We start from the raw sequence: 16396 nt of genomic DNA on the forward strand, positions 1-16396 counted from the left end.
GCTGAGACTACCTTTAGGCACTCAGGGCCAGACGCTTGCTTGCATGAGGCCGGAGATTGAGTTTCTTGGCTGACTCTTTCTGTCTGTCTCTCTAATATTGATCAGGGTTTTCCATGCTATTTATAACTCAGCCTCCCGGGTCCCTGCAGAACTCTGTAGGACCGGCTCCTCAGCCCTGTAGGGGCTCAGCTCTCATGTCTGTCTCCACTGCGCATTATTTGAAGATTGATGGAGGCCACACTGATAAATGGAAATTTGGCTGAAATGCTCCACAGACAAAACTGGCTTGATTTACTTGAAGCTTCAGTTAACGGTGACATTTGTGGCTTGTGTTAAATCACAGTCTGGTTAAGGTGTTAGCTGTGACCTAATCATGGCTTGACACTGGAGTTTACAGAGTTTGAATGTGAATTATATTGTCTCTATTGCATGCAGTAAACTCTAGATTGTGCACTAGTGCTGAAGTAAACAGGTGATTTTATGCTCACCAAGGCTGCATTTATTTGATTAACAAAATACAGTAAAACAGTAATATTGTAAAATAACATTACAAATTAAAATAACTGTTTTCTTTTTTTATATTGTCAGTTGTCAAAAGTGCCGGTACTTTGGTGCCAAGTTGATATTTAACGGTACCAGTCTTTCTGCAGTACCAATAGTATCATGTGCTGCATTCAAACGCTCCTGTCTGTATTTGTGTGAGCACTCTGTGAATGGTGTCAATGGTTTAAATTTATTTAGTATATTTAATTAAATTCAATTAAAAAATAAAATAAAACAAAGTAGTTACAAAAGATTTTGCTATGGTACCAAAATTTGACTTGGTACCAACTTCTGAATTTGGTACCGTGACAACTCTACATATTAATGCATTAAAACAATATGAAAGAATATTAAATGTAGCTTTTAGTTTAATTACTGTACCTTCTTCCTAGCTTTTTCCAGTTAGCTGGGGTTTTTTTCTGTAGAGTTGTTGGTATCTTAGCTAGCTGCATTGTTTTGAGCAGCGTGCCAAAAAGATTTCCATTAATTGTTCACATCACTGTTTATCTGTGAGCTTGTCGTTAGCTAAATTATTAGTAAGTTAGGAGATGTAGATGTAGAATTTGAAGATTTCGCCATTGTGTCAGAGTGCAACAGTGTTGCAAATGCTGCCGCCATTGATTGTATTTGTCTTTATTGCATTTAAAGCGTTGCATGATATATAATTATTTTCATCAATTGCAGCATTCACTTGGACACAATTCAGGAAACTGCTGAAGTGGGTTAATGTGGCTTTGAGGGAAAATAAAAAAAAAAGAGTAAAAGAGTGAGGGAGGGGGTGAAAAGCAGATATTGCTCTTTTATAATGAGTAGTCCAGATGGCTTGAGGTTAATGTTAATGTTTGCCACATTGCAGCATTGTAGCAGAAAGCATATCATAAAAAGCGAGAAAGGGAGTGAGGTAAAATCGATGGGAGGGAGAGCAAGGGAAAGTGAGATTGCTGAAGGAGGGGCAGAGGCGGCCTCTACTGAAGAGAGGGCATGTGAGGACAGCTACGCTACGTCACTGTTGTAATCTCTGTGCAGCGTGCTCTTCCTGTCTTACACACTTTCTCTGTCTCCAGTTAAATGGGACGGTATCATATTCAATATACAAATACTGTATATATTCTCTCCACATACTGTATATGTTTGATTTTGTAGTGTATTCCATATTTTGTTCTGATATATAGAGCTGCATGAGAGGAGTGTCACGTCCCACTCTGGGTCGGTGGCGTATGTTCACATAACTGTGAAGTTACAGCTGATATTGTCTGGATGTTTGTATTGAATCTTCTCCTTAACCCACATTATAAATGCCAGCTTTGGAATGCCATACATGTGTTTTTTACTTATTTAAAGTCGCATTGCTGTTATGCACTGATTACGGTTTATACGGTTGTTTATTCGTGGAACAGAGAAGGGGGATCAGAGGGGGGCTGTTTCTATTAAATCAGATAGAACATCGGTTGCAATGTGCAATAGTGTAATCAGAGAAAGAGCAGAGTCCTGGAGCAGATCACTGTCTGGGCTGATAATCGACCCGCCCTACGACCTGCACAGATGTGACGTTTTCTTGACGCTAGTCAAGACCCAGAGAGGGTGAGAAGAGGAAAAGGGGGAAAAGGTATAACTGACATCCTTCAGATACGTGACTGTTAGACAGTAGTAGCTTGAAATAGTGAAGCTACAATTCTCAGTAGTGAGTAGCTATAGTTTTTCAAGCATAGCTTGAGCATTACATTTTACCTTACTTGTGTGAGTTGTGTGTCCCGTACTTTCTGTCAACCGGCATTGCCTCAATTGTAAAAATCTATTATATTTAATCAATTAAATATTTTCAATGAATTACTCAGTTCTAAAGGTACAAACATTTAACTAACAAAAAAGTATGAAACTTTACAATAAAGGGGATCTTTTGTTAAAGGGATAGTTTTATATTGTAAAAAGAATGAAAATTCTGTCATCATCATTTACTCAACCTCATGTCATTAAGGTTTATCTTCAAAAAAAACAAAATATTTTTTTATTGAAAGCTAAGAGGTTTCTGTCCCTCTATTAAAAGTCCAGGTAACTAAAACTTAGAAGATCCAAAAAGGTTCATAAAAGTGTCATAAAATGAATCCATCCGGCGGTTTAAGAGAAGAGATCGCTTTATATTATGAATAGATTTAATTTATGTGAACTAACAATGAGCAATATATATTTTTACAGCATTTATTCATCTTTGTTAATGTTAATGTTTGTAAATAAAAATAGAATTGTTCATTATTTGTTAGTTTACAGCGAATTAAGGAATGTTAACATTAGATTAACAGAACAACTTTTGATTCTAAAAATAACATTAACTAAAATTTTTAAAAATGCTACAGAAGTTTTGTTCTTTGTAAGTTCATGTTATGCTAATTCCAAGTAAATGTAGCATGTATAGCTAATTTCTAGCTATCTTTTTAAGTTTAGCTTAGCTAAAAAAAAAAAAATTGTTGTTAGTTTAGGACTCATACAGTTTGGGATGGATTCATGCAAAGTCTGTTTTTGAGTTTTGAGGCCTACAGGGCAGCACTTGCATGAATTCTGTATGTCTGTAATTAACTTTTCTTTCACACAAATGAAATCACTTTTATACAAACTTAAAAGTTTTTACTTAAAATCTCTGCTTTGAATAGACTAAACAATGAAGATTAATTGTGAGATCTCCGGGCTTGGCCTGCATGGCAGTCGGTGTAGGTTTTCCAAGCTTTCTGAATGAGGAAAGCCCTCATCAGTCCTGGACGAAGAGCTTGTTGCAAGCAGCCAAGCCACACTGAAGCAGCGGAGGCTGCCACGTGAGGACTAGAGGATCCAAGAGCCCCAAGACAGAGACAAGGCCAGTGTGTATCAGTGTTTCAGACCACATTCTCCACCACAATGCAAACCACCCGGGGTGGTTAGCACACTCAGACACTCAGCCTGATTTTATGGTTCCCCCAATTCACATGAGGAACAAACATGACATGACATATGACACACGCATGACAAACTCCTGACACTGTGTAGCGGCAGCATTGTGTGATGGCTTTATGAGGCTGTTTATGAGCTTAAACGCTAGATAAATAAATACTCTCTTTGTACTGTATGTTTAATAACTGATCTTTGCGTGCATTTATAATTTAAATAAAGAGATTGGAAAGCCTAAGAGACATTTTTTTTGTTTTAATTTATTAAATTTAATGTTATATAATGGTTATCCGTGGTCCAAACTGTATAATTGAGGGAATTAGTACTGGAAATTTCCATATTTCTATGCAGTTTCAGTATCTGTCAAGATGACACTGGCTCCAACAACGCTGCCCCCTACTGGTGAGACTGACTTTTTGCACCAATCCTATACACACCCAATGTGATGATGATGATAATAATAATAATGACCCCGAAAAAGTTCCTCTAGCTCTTTAGGGTCTTTAGGCAGTTGAGGATGTTTGGATGGTTCACACAATTTTTTTTTCAAATTTAGTCATGTTGTTCCAAACATGTATGACTTTCTTTCTTCTGCGAAACAGAAGATATTTGATGTTCTTTTTGTCCAAACAATGAAAGTCAATGGAATCAGTGGAGTTTCTTTCTATGTACAAAGCAGTTCAAAATATCTTCTTATATATTCCACAGAATTCCACAGGCTTGGAATGACATGAGGGTGAGTAAATGATGCCAGAATTGTGAAATGTTTATATAGGTAAAAGTAAGTAGGTTATCAGCCAGTATTGTTGTGGTTTCTGTTGTATTGTTTGCAATTGGCTCTGTGTCCGGTCCATTCCGGTAAAGTCCGTTACAGTAGAGCGGGAACCCGGGTGTCAGATCAGAGGGGATTGCAGCCTGTCCGACCTCAGCGGAGGAAAATTCGTATTTATTATGGGTCTCCGACCGCATTGCTAGGCCCTAAGAAACCGCAATTTGAAAAGAATCCTGTGCCGAGAAGAGACAGGGAGGGTGATGGAAGTAGCCCAGAGGGTGAGGCCTCTGTGTTGAGGGTCCTGGCGCGACTTTGGCCTTGGAGCCCTCTCCAAACCAAACACCCTCCCAGCGCCCACCCAGACAGCCATGCCCTTCTTCCACTGGGAAGTGCTGGGAAGTGTGCCCTGCGAGATCTGCCCGTCTGCAATGACCTACTGTAGCCTCCGTTCTCCCGTTAGCTCTGACGGCCAATTAGAGATGTCAGTGAATGTTTTGATGGAAACCCAAACTAAGCCTTTTCTCAATTTCATCCCCATAATCATGGAAACCGTGGATTGCGAAGGCACGAACCGGTAGCCGCTAAAGGCTTTTCCACTCACACGTGATGTTGGAACTTTTACAATACTGACTGTTGTGCGTGAGGGTGGCATGTACATATGCATACATGCATTTGCGTGTACACATGATTTGTATAAATGCTGTGTGTGCATATAATCATTTAGCATTATAATTTCACGTGCCAGCGTTTGTGCACTCTGCATGTGTCCTCAAAAATGACATGCTATGCTCAAATTGCAGAGAGAGTGCTTTATAGCTGATCCAAAGGCTATGGTGGGTGGTTTAAGCCATTTTATATAAATATATATTTTAATATGTCTATGAAACTCATCCAAAAATAACTTGAAAGGAATACGCCGTTCACATCTGGTTTTTATATTGTGGTTTGCGGAAAAGCAGAAAAATAGGAGCTTTATAATTCTTTACTTACAATGCGAGTGAAGCCTCAGAGTGCCCTCTTCAACTACAGCCTCAATAACTATTGTTGTTTAATGGCCCTCTGAGTCAGAGTAACGCTGGTTTGGCACTGAACTACTGCTAGTTTATTTCTCTGTTTCAAAAGCTGAACATGACACAATTGTACCTGTGAATGAGATTGATGAGGCTCAAACAACGTTCTGTTGGCCACCTAATTAATCTTAGAGTTGGAGCTTAAGTGTTGTGAGTTGGACAAGAGATGGTATGAAGAAGAGGAGATTATCCACCTGTAGAAAAATGAATGGCAGAAAAGCGTAAAGCGCAATTTGACAGCTGTAGGAATGGTAATCCCACCTTCCAATTGGAAGAGTATGTTTAAAGGACAAGTTCGGTATTTTACACTTAAAGCCCTGTGTTACAGATCGTATCTGATGAAATAGAACGGTTAAGATAAAAATTTGGACACATGCTGCTGTCCCGAGAATTTTAGGTTTATTTCGCTTCCCCCCCCCCCCCCCCCCCCCCACCCCCACAATGGTTGTCTATATGCACTGGAAGATTCCGTCCTAAAAACACATTAAACTTTCGTTTACAAAGACGTGAAACTCACCGAGTGGTCAGGGGGTGTTCACTGATATGTGCACTCAAAAATCGCTGAAAAATATGCATTCCAACAGGTTTTATCGTAGTTTTTGTCCAACTCCATTGACTTAATAGGACGTGCTGTGAGACCGCAGCACCTTTACGGTATTACTCCGCCGCTTCTTCTTCTGCTTCTTCTGTGTATTCAATGAAATGCCCGTGGTTTGCTTACAATTGGCAAAGGTGCATTATCGCCACCATCTGGGCTGGAGTGTCTATTATTCAAGCTCTCAACGGAAGAATCACGGGTGTGACGCGTTTGGCAAAATAGGTCCACAAAAGCGAAATAAACCTAAAATTCTCGGGACAGGAGCATGTGTCCACATTTTTATCTTAACCGTTCTATTTCATCAGATACGATCTGTAAACAGGGCTTTAAGTGTAAAATACCGAACTTGTCCTTTAATCTATGTGTTAAGGGGACATTAACACTTTTCATAAAAACAATTCGTTTTTTTATTTATTAATTTAGTTCTGTAATTGGATAAAGAGCCATTTTAATGTATAATGTGTGTTCCTTCAAAGGGAAGTTTCACCCCAAAATTTGCTCACCTGATGACATCATTTTCTTTTTCATTTAACCTTAAACAAAAAGGTAACGTTTTTGGTTCCTTTAATAAATATGACTTCCATGTGCTCCTCTCGATTTAGATTAGTTGAGCTTTGAGTTTAGGGTAGATATGCTTCTGAGGTGTCATTGTTAGAACGTAACACGTGCATAGAGTGCAAACGTGTGTGTGCGTGTGTGTCTGCACCTGCAGTGTGACTCTTATATAGCCTTGCCTGTCTTCCTCCAGCTGGCAGTGATTTGTCCAGGCGTTCAGATTGAGCAAATAGCTGCAGTGTGTTATTACTGTCAGACTCAGGCAGCCCCATAATACCCCTCTGCCACAGGAAGCTGCAATCTTGCAGAAAAGGTCAGCTGGACCAATTACCTCCGCCTACCATTTTCCCCTTAGTGAGTCCCTCTCAGCGTCCCTCGCCCACTCCTTCCTCACAGGCCCCCCAGTAGTTGAGACGAGAAGTAAAAGACTGTCATTTGGATTTTGCAGCTGTCGGACAGCTCCTCCTCAATTGCATATTTGTGAGGGATTGTCCTCACTGAATATTGTTTTCGAATGCTTATTTTTCCATTCTCATGGAAAATGATAGATTTTTTTATAGATCTGTCTCTTGTTGTTGTGTGTTCAGACCACTTTTTCCTTTTCATTGTTTTATTTTTCATAATACAGGTTGACCAAAATGATTTTTAATACACAATGCCGATATATAACTTATGCTTTGCGTTCAATGTTCAGAAATGATTTTTAGTTTTATTCTTGATAGAAGTTTATTTACTTAAAAAAAGTGAAGAAACCTGTTGCCTTAGTTATTAAGTAAGTCAGCTTATCACTTTTTACAGTGTAGCAATATCATTATAGTGTGTTATTATTATTATTAGTAGTTAATACTAATAATAGTGCCAGTTGTCATAATTTCATGTTCAGCCATGTTTTTGTTTAGTTTTTCTGTGGTCAATTTACAGCTGTTGCCTAAATTGATTAAAAATGTTTTATACAAATGAATGCATTTGAGCATTTATGTAAACAATCATTAAAACAGGCAAGTTAATTTACCTGTGAATAGAGGCAATTTATAGCATTAGTTTTATTTACAGTATTTTTAAGAGACATTTTTATTTCATACTGTAAATGTGACTGTACTCATCTTTCCATGCTCTCTCTGACTCTATAGCACACCAGTTTGCCGGACCACATAAAAGCACAAGCTTCCTTCATTAAATGTCAGCTTTGCGGCATCGACCCTATTCTCCTTACCTCAGCAACTTCAGAGAGAGATTTAAGAGGAGACATTCCCTCTCTCTCCTCTTCTTTTTATCTCTCTCTCACTCTTGTACAGTCTTTCTCAGATTGCTGCATGCAGGTTCCAGAATTGACACTCGCCAAGCACCAAATGCGAGTTTAAATGGGCTTTGGCGAGTAAATAAAATTGAGTTACTCTCCAGTTGGCCGATAACTTGATTACAAACTGCAACATTTAAATTGTATTGTAAGAATGATAGTCTGACCCTCACTGCAAGTACAGACATACAAAGCATCTTATAAAGAAAACATCTGGACTGACTTGTGCCTCAGTGGTAAAACCTAAAGTAAATATATTATTAAATTAAATTAAATAAGATGAACTAAAAAGAAATAGTGCCAAGTACTAAATAAATACAATACAAATGGTCCAATATCCAATTCAACTGCATGTTTTCCCCCCATATTTCCTCTCAGCTGTGAGATTTCATATTCAGAAACTGTTGCCGAACAGAAATTTCCTATCAGTAGTGCTTGTTGACACCTGGCGATCTTGAAAAACAAAACCTTCTGTTGCGTTTCCTTTCTGTTTTACCCTGGCGCTTGTCCATCTAGAGGGTCTGTAATGAATTTAGATGAACACTGATATTCGTAAGATATTAAGATAACCCATTAAAACTTTCCCAGTGGATTCATATCCATGCAGGCCCGGGGGCCAATGCGGTCTGCCAGACTGCTAAATGCATCAAGAGACCCCTCCCTATCAGTCTCGTTCTTACACACACACACTTTTTCAGTCTGACGTTCTCATTCGGTTCTTCTCTAGATGTTAAAGACTTATTGGCCGGCTGTGATGGCGATGGTCAGGATCAATAACTCTTACCCTAACAGCTCTCATGGAGACAGAAAGAGATGCAGACTGAACAGAAAAGAGAGAGAGAGTTTTTAGAGATATGCATTCACTGTGTTTGTTCTTCAGCAGAAAACAGATCAGCAATGAAATCAGAGCTTTGAAACTGATCAGCAGTGCTGAAAAGAGAGACAGAGAATGATACACAGGGACAAAAAAGAGGGAAATGTAGGGGAGAAATGATCAGATTAACAGTGCATGATGTGTGAGACACACATCCATCGATTGGGCTGTGTTACATTATGTTGTATTGCGTTATGTATAGGGATGCACAAAAATCTGTACCATATAGTTTTTATTTATTTATATTGGATATTTAATAGTGGATGCTAATTCCCTCTATTTTTACATTTATATTACATTTGCCATCATCTAACATGCACTTAAAATGATTTAAAGGTTTTTTTTGCTGATTTTCAACCAGCTTTGTATTATTACAATATCAGCAGTATGTAAATGAACAATATGTGCACATTTTCCATGTTACCTGCACCAAGATATCCCATTTTTTTGTCAGCAAAAGCCCACTGGATGATGAAAAAAAGTTTTTGTATCCTTGCTAATGAACAGTCCAAGCAAGCCCAGTGCATTGTGGGTGTTGAAGTTTTCCTATCTTTTTGAGAGGCTGCTCACTCCAGAACCAGTGGGTGAAGTTTGGCATCCAGCTCCTCCTCTCTGCATCTACTTGGTGGAGCTAGAAGGTCCAACCTCACCCTAAGCTTTGACCCTATCATTAAACCTAATTCGTTTAAGCTCAACCCCTTAGATAATAACAGAATTTTAATATCATCCCTGTTTATCATCCCTGTGTTTTATTGTGTTGCTCTGTTTTGTACTGTGTCGTTGTGTTGTTGTGTTGTGTTATGCTTTACAAAAGCCTGGAGTGAATCTAAACTCCAAGAAATTTGGCATAGGATCTTTCATTAATTTCTTTGAGTTTGAGAGCCCAGAATTTGATTTGCAATATGGTTACATTTTGGTTATCCACTTTTTAAACCCAAAACTAAATGTTTATTTTTTTCAAGAAATCATGAGTTGTTGTTACTATTCTATTACTTGGATGTTTTGAGTGTTTTTAGCATGTTGCTGTGTGGTTGCTAGGGACGGGTGTTATGATGGATGAAGTGATTCCTTATTGGCTTATTGGCCAAGCTAAAAGAGCCCACCCCAGGTCAATTTCCCCTTTCAATGGAAATCCAGAGGATTTCTTTTGCCGCTTTACCATCCGCCAAATTGTAGGTCTGATCCCTTAGAAAAATAATAGCGTAGCTCTCCTCAATAAGTTTAATACATTGCTTACCTTAACAAGTGCCACCATGAGACTGTTCCAGGATGCTGTGTGGTTTATACAAGATTCATAAGGGCTGTTTGTGGCTCTAAATGACTCTATGTTTCATACTAAATTCCACAGTTGCAGTGTAAAGGAACAGCTCATAATTGTTTCAGTATTTCGGCAGACTGAATGCCCTCCGGTCCATCTGTCTTATTGGCTCTGCGCTGAGGGAAATAGCACCTCTTCCTCTCAGAGTGATGGAGAACGCTGGGGTGTGGTATGACAAAGGTTGTCACCCTCAATCAGCTCAGCTACAGCTGGAAATGAAACGTTACAAGCTGCTTCAGAAAATGATGTAGACCAAATCCACACACAAAGACACACATTAGCACTCATATAAACACCGTGACAAAATACTGTTAATTTAACGTGATTAAACAGTCAAGCTGTCCGGTCGAACAAGTAGTCAGCTGTGCTAAAGCTATTTAAGGGGTCAGTTTCTTTTCAAATGTATAACTATCTCATGATTTTATTTATGTTGCAATCAGAACAGTATTTATCTGATCGACAAACAATAAGGATCTCAATAAGAGTGACGGCATTAAACCTGCAGAGAACTCAAAGGAATCAGTTCAACTTTTTCTTTAAAATGATTCATTGAAATGAAGCATTTACATGTACTGATTCTTTCAAATGAATTAAACATCGAAACGCTACTTGAGACAGGCAACAGTTTAGGAGTGAACATTTGAGCATTGCAGTTAATTTGGCTGTAAAGCACAATACAGTGAGACATGAACACCAGCAAAGTTGCATTTTGTAGAAGTAGCTAAAAAGGTAGTAGCGAGTAGTGTTGGTCAAGTGTCTCTTTGTTTGTTTTTCTGTACTTTTTGTGTTTTTATTAATTTAGTATAATCTAAGGGTCTTCATGAAGCAGAGACCCTCTGTTATGTATTGTACATAACTTACAGTTGCTTTTTATGTCTTCCGTATATACATTTTATGTACAGTACATTGCTATGCTGCTTACATTACAGGCCATTTAAATAATTGTTGTTAATGTATATACTATAAGTTTGGGGTCAGTATGATTTTTTAATAAGTTACATTTTTAATAATATTTTAAAATAATAATAAAACACTTTTATTTAAAAAAAATTTTTATAATTCTCATATGCTCACAAAGGCTGCATTTATTTGATTAAAATACAGTAACACAGTAATAATGTAAAATGTCATTACAGTTCAAAATGTTTTCTATTTTGATATATTTTCACTTTTTTTTTCCTGTGATGGCAATGCTGAATTTTCATCAGCCATTACTCCAGTCTTCAGTGTCACATGATCCTTCAGAAATAATTTTAATATATTGATCTGATGCTTAAGAACACTGTAAAAAGTGAATAAAGTGAGAAAACCCGTTGCCTTAAAATGATTCAATAATAAACTTCAAGTGTAATTGAAAAAATTAAGTTATGTGAACTTGGCAATTCCACATAACTTAATTTTTTTAATTACGCTTGAAGTTCAATTACTTAATCATTTTAAGACAACGGGTTTCCACACTTTTTTCAATACAAATGATTCAATACAAAGTCAACTGATCACTTTTTACAGTTAAACATTTCTTATCAGTGTTGAAAACAGTTGTTCTGCTTAATATTTTTTGTTAAAACTGAGATACATTTTTTTTTTTGGGATAATTTATTTGAAATACAAATCTTTTGTATAACATTATAAATGTTTTTACTGTCACGTTTGATCAATTTAATGCAACCTTGCTGAATTAATGATTAATTTCTTACTGACCCTAAACTTTTGAATGGTAGTGTACACCAATGTATTATTATTATTATAATTTTTCTGCAGCATGTTTTTTCCACAAAAATTAGAACAAGATGACACAGTAATTTTAGACCCCATGATGACCCCTAATTATCTAGCCGATGACATATTTTGAGGATTTGGAAAGTGTTGCGTTTCTGTGTGTCGGTGTGCAGGATTTCTAGAGGAACATTCTGAACTCAGCTGCAAACTATGTTTATTTTCTTCTGGGTCTGAAAGAGTGAAAGTTTGCTCACTCTTCCTGCCATGACTAACTGCGTAATATCTCATGTTGTTATTTAGCTGTTAGTCACTCTAATGGCTGAGGCAGTGCACAGGAATGTCTTTCACGTAAGGTCACTTCCACAGCTCAAACTTTCTCTCTGACTTTCGCTCTCTGCCCACTCCAACTTTCTAAATCTTCAGAGTCTCTGCCAACCATTTAGCAGCGGCCATTTGCCTTTCTGTCTCTCTGTCTGTCTCCCTCTCACTCTCTCTTCTGCCCTGAACGGAGTGAGTTGGCACATAGGCAAGCTGGCACTCTTCAGTACTGTTACTTAAACTTTGTTCTTGCTTGAGAAAAAGAGGGAGGGATAGAGTGAGTGTGAGAGATAGAGAGAGGGAGTGAAAGCAGAAAGAGTGATCTAAAATGGCTGCCAACGACAAACCTCCTCTCTGCTCATGAAATGTCTGCCAAAAAGAAAAAAAAACCTTAAATGGCTGTGTTGATGACTGATTCCTGGCTTGAAATGTAGCTTGCATGAAAAGAAATAGCTACAACTTTCTCTAGAAGCAACCTCACTTTTACTGAAGTGACAGTTTTAGTATGGAAAACATATACAAGGACAAAAAGTTCTTAAGCTAGAGGCCATTAAATCATCAAGATGCTAAAGATATTACACAAAGAAGTCAGAAGCTAGAGGCAGAAATGATTTTTGGTTTTGTTGAAGGAGAAGGAAGCAGTCCACTTGATAGCTCAGAATATTTCTTGGGTTACTAATCGACTAGACTAACATGTCCAGATTTACACTTTGGATTGTAGTCCAACTAAGGAAAGCTACTATTGCGTTTCAGAATTTGAAAAATGGCTTTACAAAATGGCGCGTGTGAGAGAAAATGGATGTTGTTCAAGCACATTTTATTGCATTATATTTTCTACCTGCATTTCTGCTTTTTTGTTCGCATAAACATTTCTTTTATTTATTTTGTGAATGTCACCTGCGTTTTCTCCCTTAGATTTGTGTGGAAACTAGGTTTTATAATTGGATTAGGTTTTGTTTTGTCATTATTGTTCCACTTTTTGAGAAATCTACTTACAAAATGGCAAACATTTACTCCATGCACCACAAAGAAAATGGCCGTTGTTCAAGCTAATAGTTTTGCATCATACTTTCCATCTGCATTTCTATTTTTTCTTCTTGGACTTATGTTGGAAATTAAATGTTTGGGTACAGTACTTCCACTCTTATTTTCATTTTATGTTTTGGTGTCTTCAGCTTCACGGGCCTTTTTGGACACTGGGATGTGTCAGAGCCTTTCGGTGCCAGTATCTCCCTCAAACTGACACTTTTATTTTTCCTTCCCTCCAATTCTCCTTGCCAGTGATTCTGTCTGAGGGCTGCCTGCCTAGAAACCGCCACAGCTTTTGGCAGGAGCGTATAGGACTCTGAAGACAGTCATGGAGGAGAAAAGCAGAGAGAGAGAGAACTGGAGCATGTCCCTCTTTGTAGCTGGCAGCGCTAATCATCCTGGCCTGCGAAGAATCGCAGCGATGACAGACATGTTTGTTTATGTTTTTTGTGTTGGGTTATTTTTTATTTTTTATTTGTCGCACTTTTAAACATTGCTCGTCTCCTCTGGAACAAACTCCAGACCTCTCAGCATCCATCTGTCTCCTACTGTTTAAGGCCTCTCCAATTTTTCATAATCAAAACATTGAGTATTATGGCCCGTGTCCAACCGCTTCCTTTGGAATGTCATTGAACTTTCGAAGATTTGTAGGGTTTATAATTCTTTCTTTTTTTCTTTTTTTTCAGAGCATGTGTATTTTACTTACAACAACATAATTAGGCTGCACTTTGCACATATATTTTAAGAAAACATTTCATATTTTGTGGCAGGGGAAAATTACGCTGGAATAATTATCTGAGAGGGCGGATTGAAGACTAGTCTTAAAGTTATTTTAAAGTCAACAATCGACCATATTTATTTTCATAATGCACATTCCTGGTCTTATTGTGATTTATTCAGTGGTGGTGTGTCTTATTTCAAAGGCAAAAAATACTTTGTCTTTGCAATTTTTAATCATTATGTAATGACTTTCTCTTTCTCTGAAATTACTTTTCTTTTCTGGTGATATCACCATAGGTAATTTGGGCTATTGGGTAATGTTAATCAATAGCCAAATTTAGCAAAACCACTTTCACTCTGGTTCCATTTTGGTATGTAACGCCCACTTCTTATAATCCAATCCTACCTTGCATTTTGTTTAGCTGAATATCCTGTTTGGAATTATGTCACATTATGGAAGTGAAATTGGTTGCAAACACAAATTCACATGGACTTTTATTGTATTACCTATTTAAAAAAAAAATAAAAAAAAAGATATTTGCTCCGTAATCGCTGTTGTGTTGCTGCTGCCTGTGTGTATTCATGTGTCTTGAGCAGTAGTTTGCGGTCGGCCTCCAAGTCCTGCAGGCCACAAAGAGTGTGATAGTCGTAATGAAGCGTTGCATTCAGACGTGTGCAGCCGGTCGGACTCTCCTCGACTTTGAACTGGCAGTGGCGTGTGGCCCATCTGATAGGGAGCACTCTTATTTATTTATCCAGCTTGAGCTTTTTTACTGGCTTTTCTTTGAACGCCTGCCAGAGTCCTTGCGGTAACCCCTCCATTCTTTCATTCCCTATTCAGAAAATCCTCCGCTGCTTCTTGACTCAAATTCGTTTTATGTGTTTATCTGTGTTTTCCCCTCACATCCGTGTGGCAAAGAGCTGGAACGCTCACAAATGGGAAGGTTTTATGGTTGGATTAGGTTGTTTTGTCATTATTGTGTTGCTTCAATGAGTTTACACTTTGGCAATACAATCCCCATGCTCTGCCAGTGAAGAGGGTTCAACGAGATTACACTCGGCCTTGCCAAACAAGTTGAAAAGAAAGAGAATATTTGAATGGTTTTGGAGCACTTTGATACGGTGTGTTTCTCATTTACAAGGCTTATGAGCCATTTGGCCGAGACTCAGTTTGTCGTGGTATCAGAGCGCACGGCTGTATCAGTAACGTTTGAGTGATTTATATAAAACATACAGAGTGTTCACTTTCTCTGCTGTTTATACAGAAACATGTTCTTATATTGAATTACCAAAGCTATCGCTGACATATCAACCACATGCCAACATGTCAGAGGTTTTTGTTCATTGATCATACACTTGCATTTGGGAAGAACTCAAGACTCTATCTATTCTCTAATCCTGCTGCAGACTACAGCATAGAAACACATTCAACTGCTTATTATTTGTATGTTTTGTATTAATATTCTACTGACCTATTTGTGCCAGTAATTCAGATTTTTACTTACCCTGCCAATATGTCAAAAAGGCACATTTTAAAATATATTTTTATGTGGCAGAAAAATATTAGTTTTTTTTAAAGGTTATTTATATTTTTATTTAATAGTAATAGTATTTAACTATTTCATTTAATAGTTTTATAAAATAGTATTTTTTAATACTGTTTTAAAATGTACAGTTTATTTTCCATTAAAAGAACATGCACAACATATCAACATTTACAGCCTCGGCATACTGTCATGTTACTTTTAGAAAAAATTATGAATTGATGCCAGTCACTTGACCTGAAATGTACAATATTTTCTAAATATTTTTTCAATATAAATTAGGCCAACTCATTCACTATCACTGTTCAGTTCATCACGGAAAACCAAATGTTGAAGATTGCAAGTGAGGATTATTGTACAGTAAGCTGAACCTTGACCTCAACTCTTCAGACCCCTTTTGCCTTTATATATCTATTGATAGAATCTGCTTAGTAGGGGACTAATATCTTTCTGTCTCTTGTTTTTTCTCAGAGGCTGAACAGAGCAGCAGTCCTCGCACGGGCATTGGTTCAGATCAGGAGGACAGTCGAGCAGCCACCATGGGTAAGAGAGCACATGTACACACACACATTCACACAACGTGCAGTATACTGTGTGCTGCAGCATACAGTGCAGTGCAGTCCTGTAAGCGTCCTCTCCTGCACTGTACAAACATCCTGTTTACACAACGCAACCTACATGCACAGCTTCAAACCCAGAGCCACACACTCAACCTCTCTCTATCTATCTCTGCCCAGTTCGTCACACTCCTACACACATTCCCCCGTTTCAACAGAACTAGTCTGAAAGGCCAGCAGTTTATTCTGCATTACATGGTGGATAAAAATCTAGCTCTTTTTAGGGTAATGCTAGATAGGATAGGAATGGTATGTGATTGAGATCAGGGGTGCGTTTCCCGAAAGCATCGTTAGCCAACTATGGTCGCAAGTTCCGTCGTTATCAGCATAGTTCAACGATTTGGTGTTTCCCGAAACCATCGTTCCAACGAACGTTCGCAAACAGCATCGCAAACTTGTGTGGTTGAAACGACAGCTCTCGAGCTGTGGTTAGAAGCATAGTTTCTAGTTTACATGAGATGTAGACTGAATAAGTCCTTATCTTTAGCAAAATAAGCAAGCTGACA

The 16396-nt window shown here is 37.9% G+C and overlaps 1 protein-coding gene across 6 annotated transcripts in view; it reads left to right on the forward strand.

Moving 5' to 3' along the window:
- Nucleotides 1–16396, forward strand: part of nfic (nuclear factor I/C) — a 123166-nt gene that overhangs the window by 69996 nt on the left and 36774 nt on the right. For all 6 annotated transcript variants that reach the window (XM_082187922.1, XM_082187923.1, XM_082187926.1 and 3 more), the window contains exon 3: nucleotides 15745–15816. In XM_082187922.1, coding sequence (XP_082044048.1) covers nucleotides 15745–15816 — 72 coding nt within the window. The remainder of the gene's footprint in view (nucleotides 1–15744; nucleotides 15817–16396) is intronic.

The sequence above is a fragment of the Leuciscus leuciscus genome (genome assembly GCF_965113295.1).
Source record: "Leuciscus leuciscus genome assembly, chromosome: 13".
Lineage (NCBI taxonomy): Eukaryota > Metazoa > Chordata > Actinopteri > Cypriniformes > Leuciscidae > Leuciscus > Leuciscus leuciscus.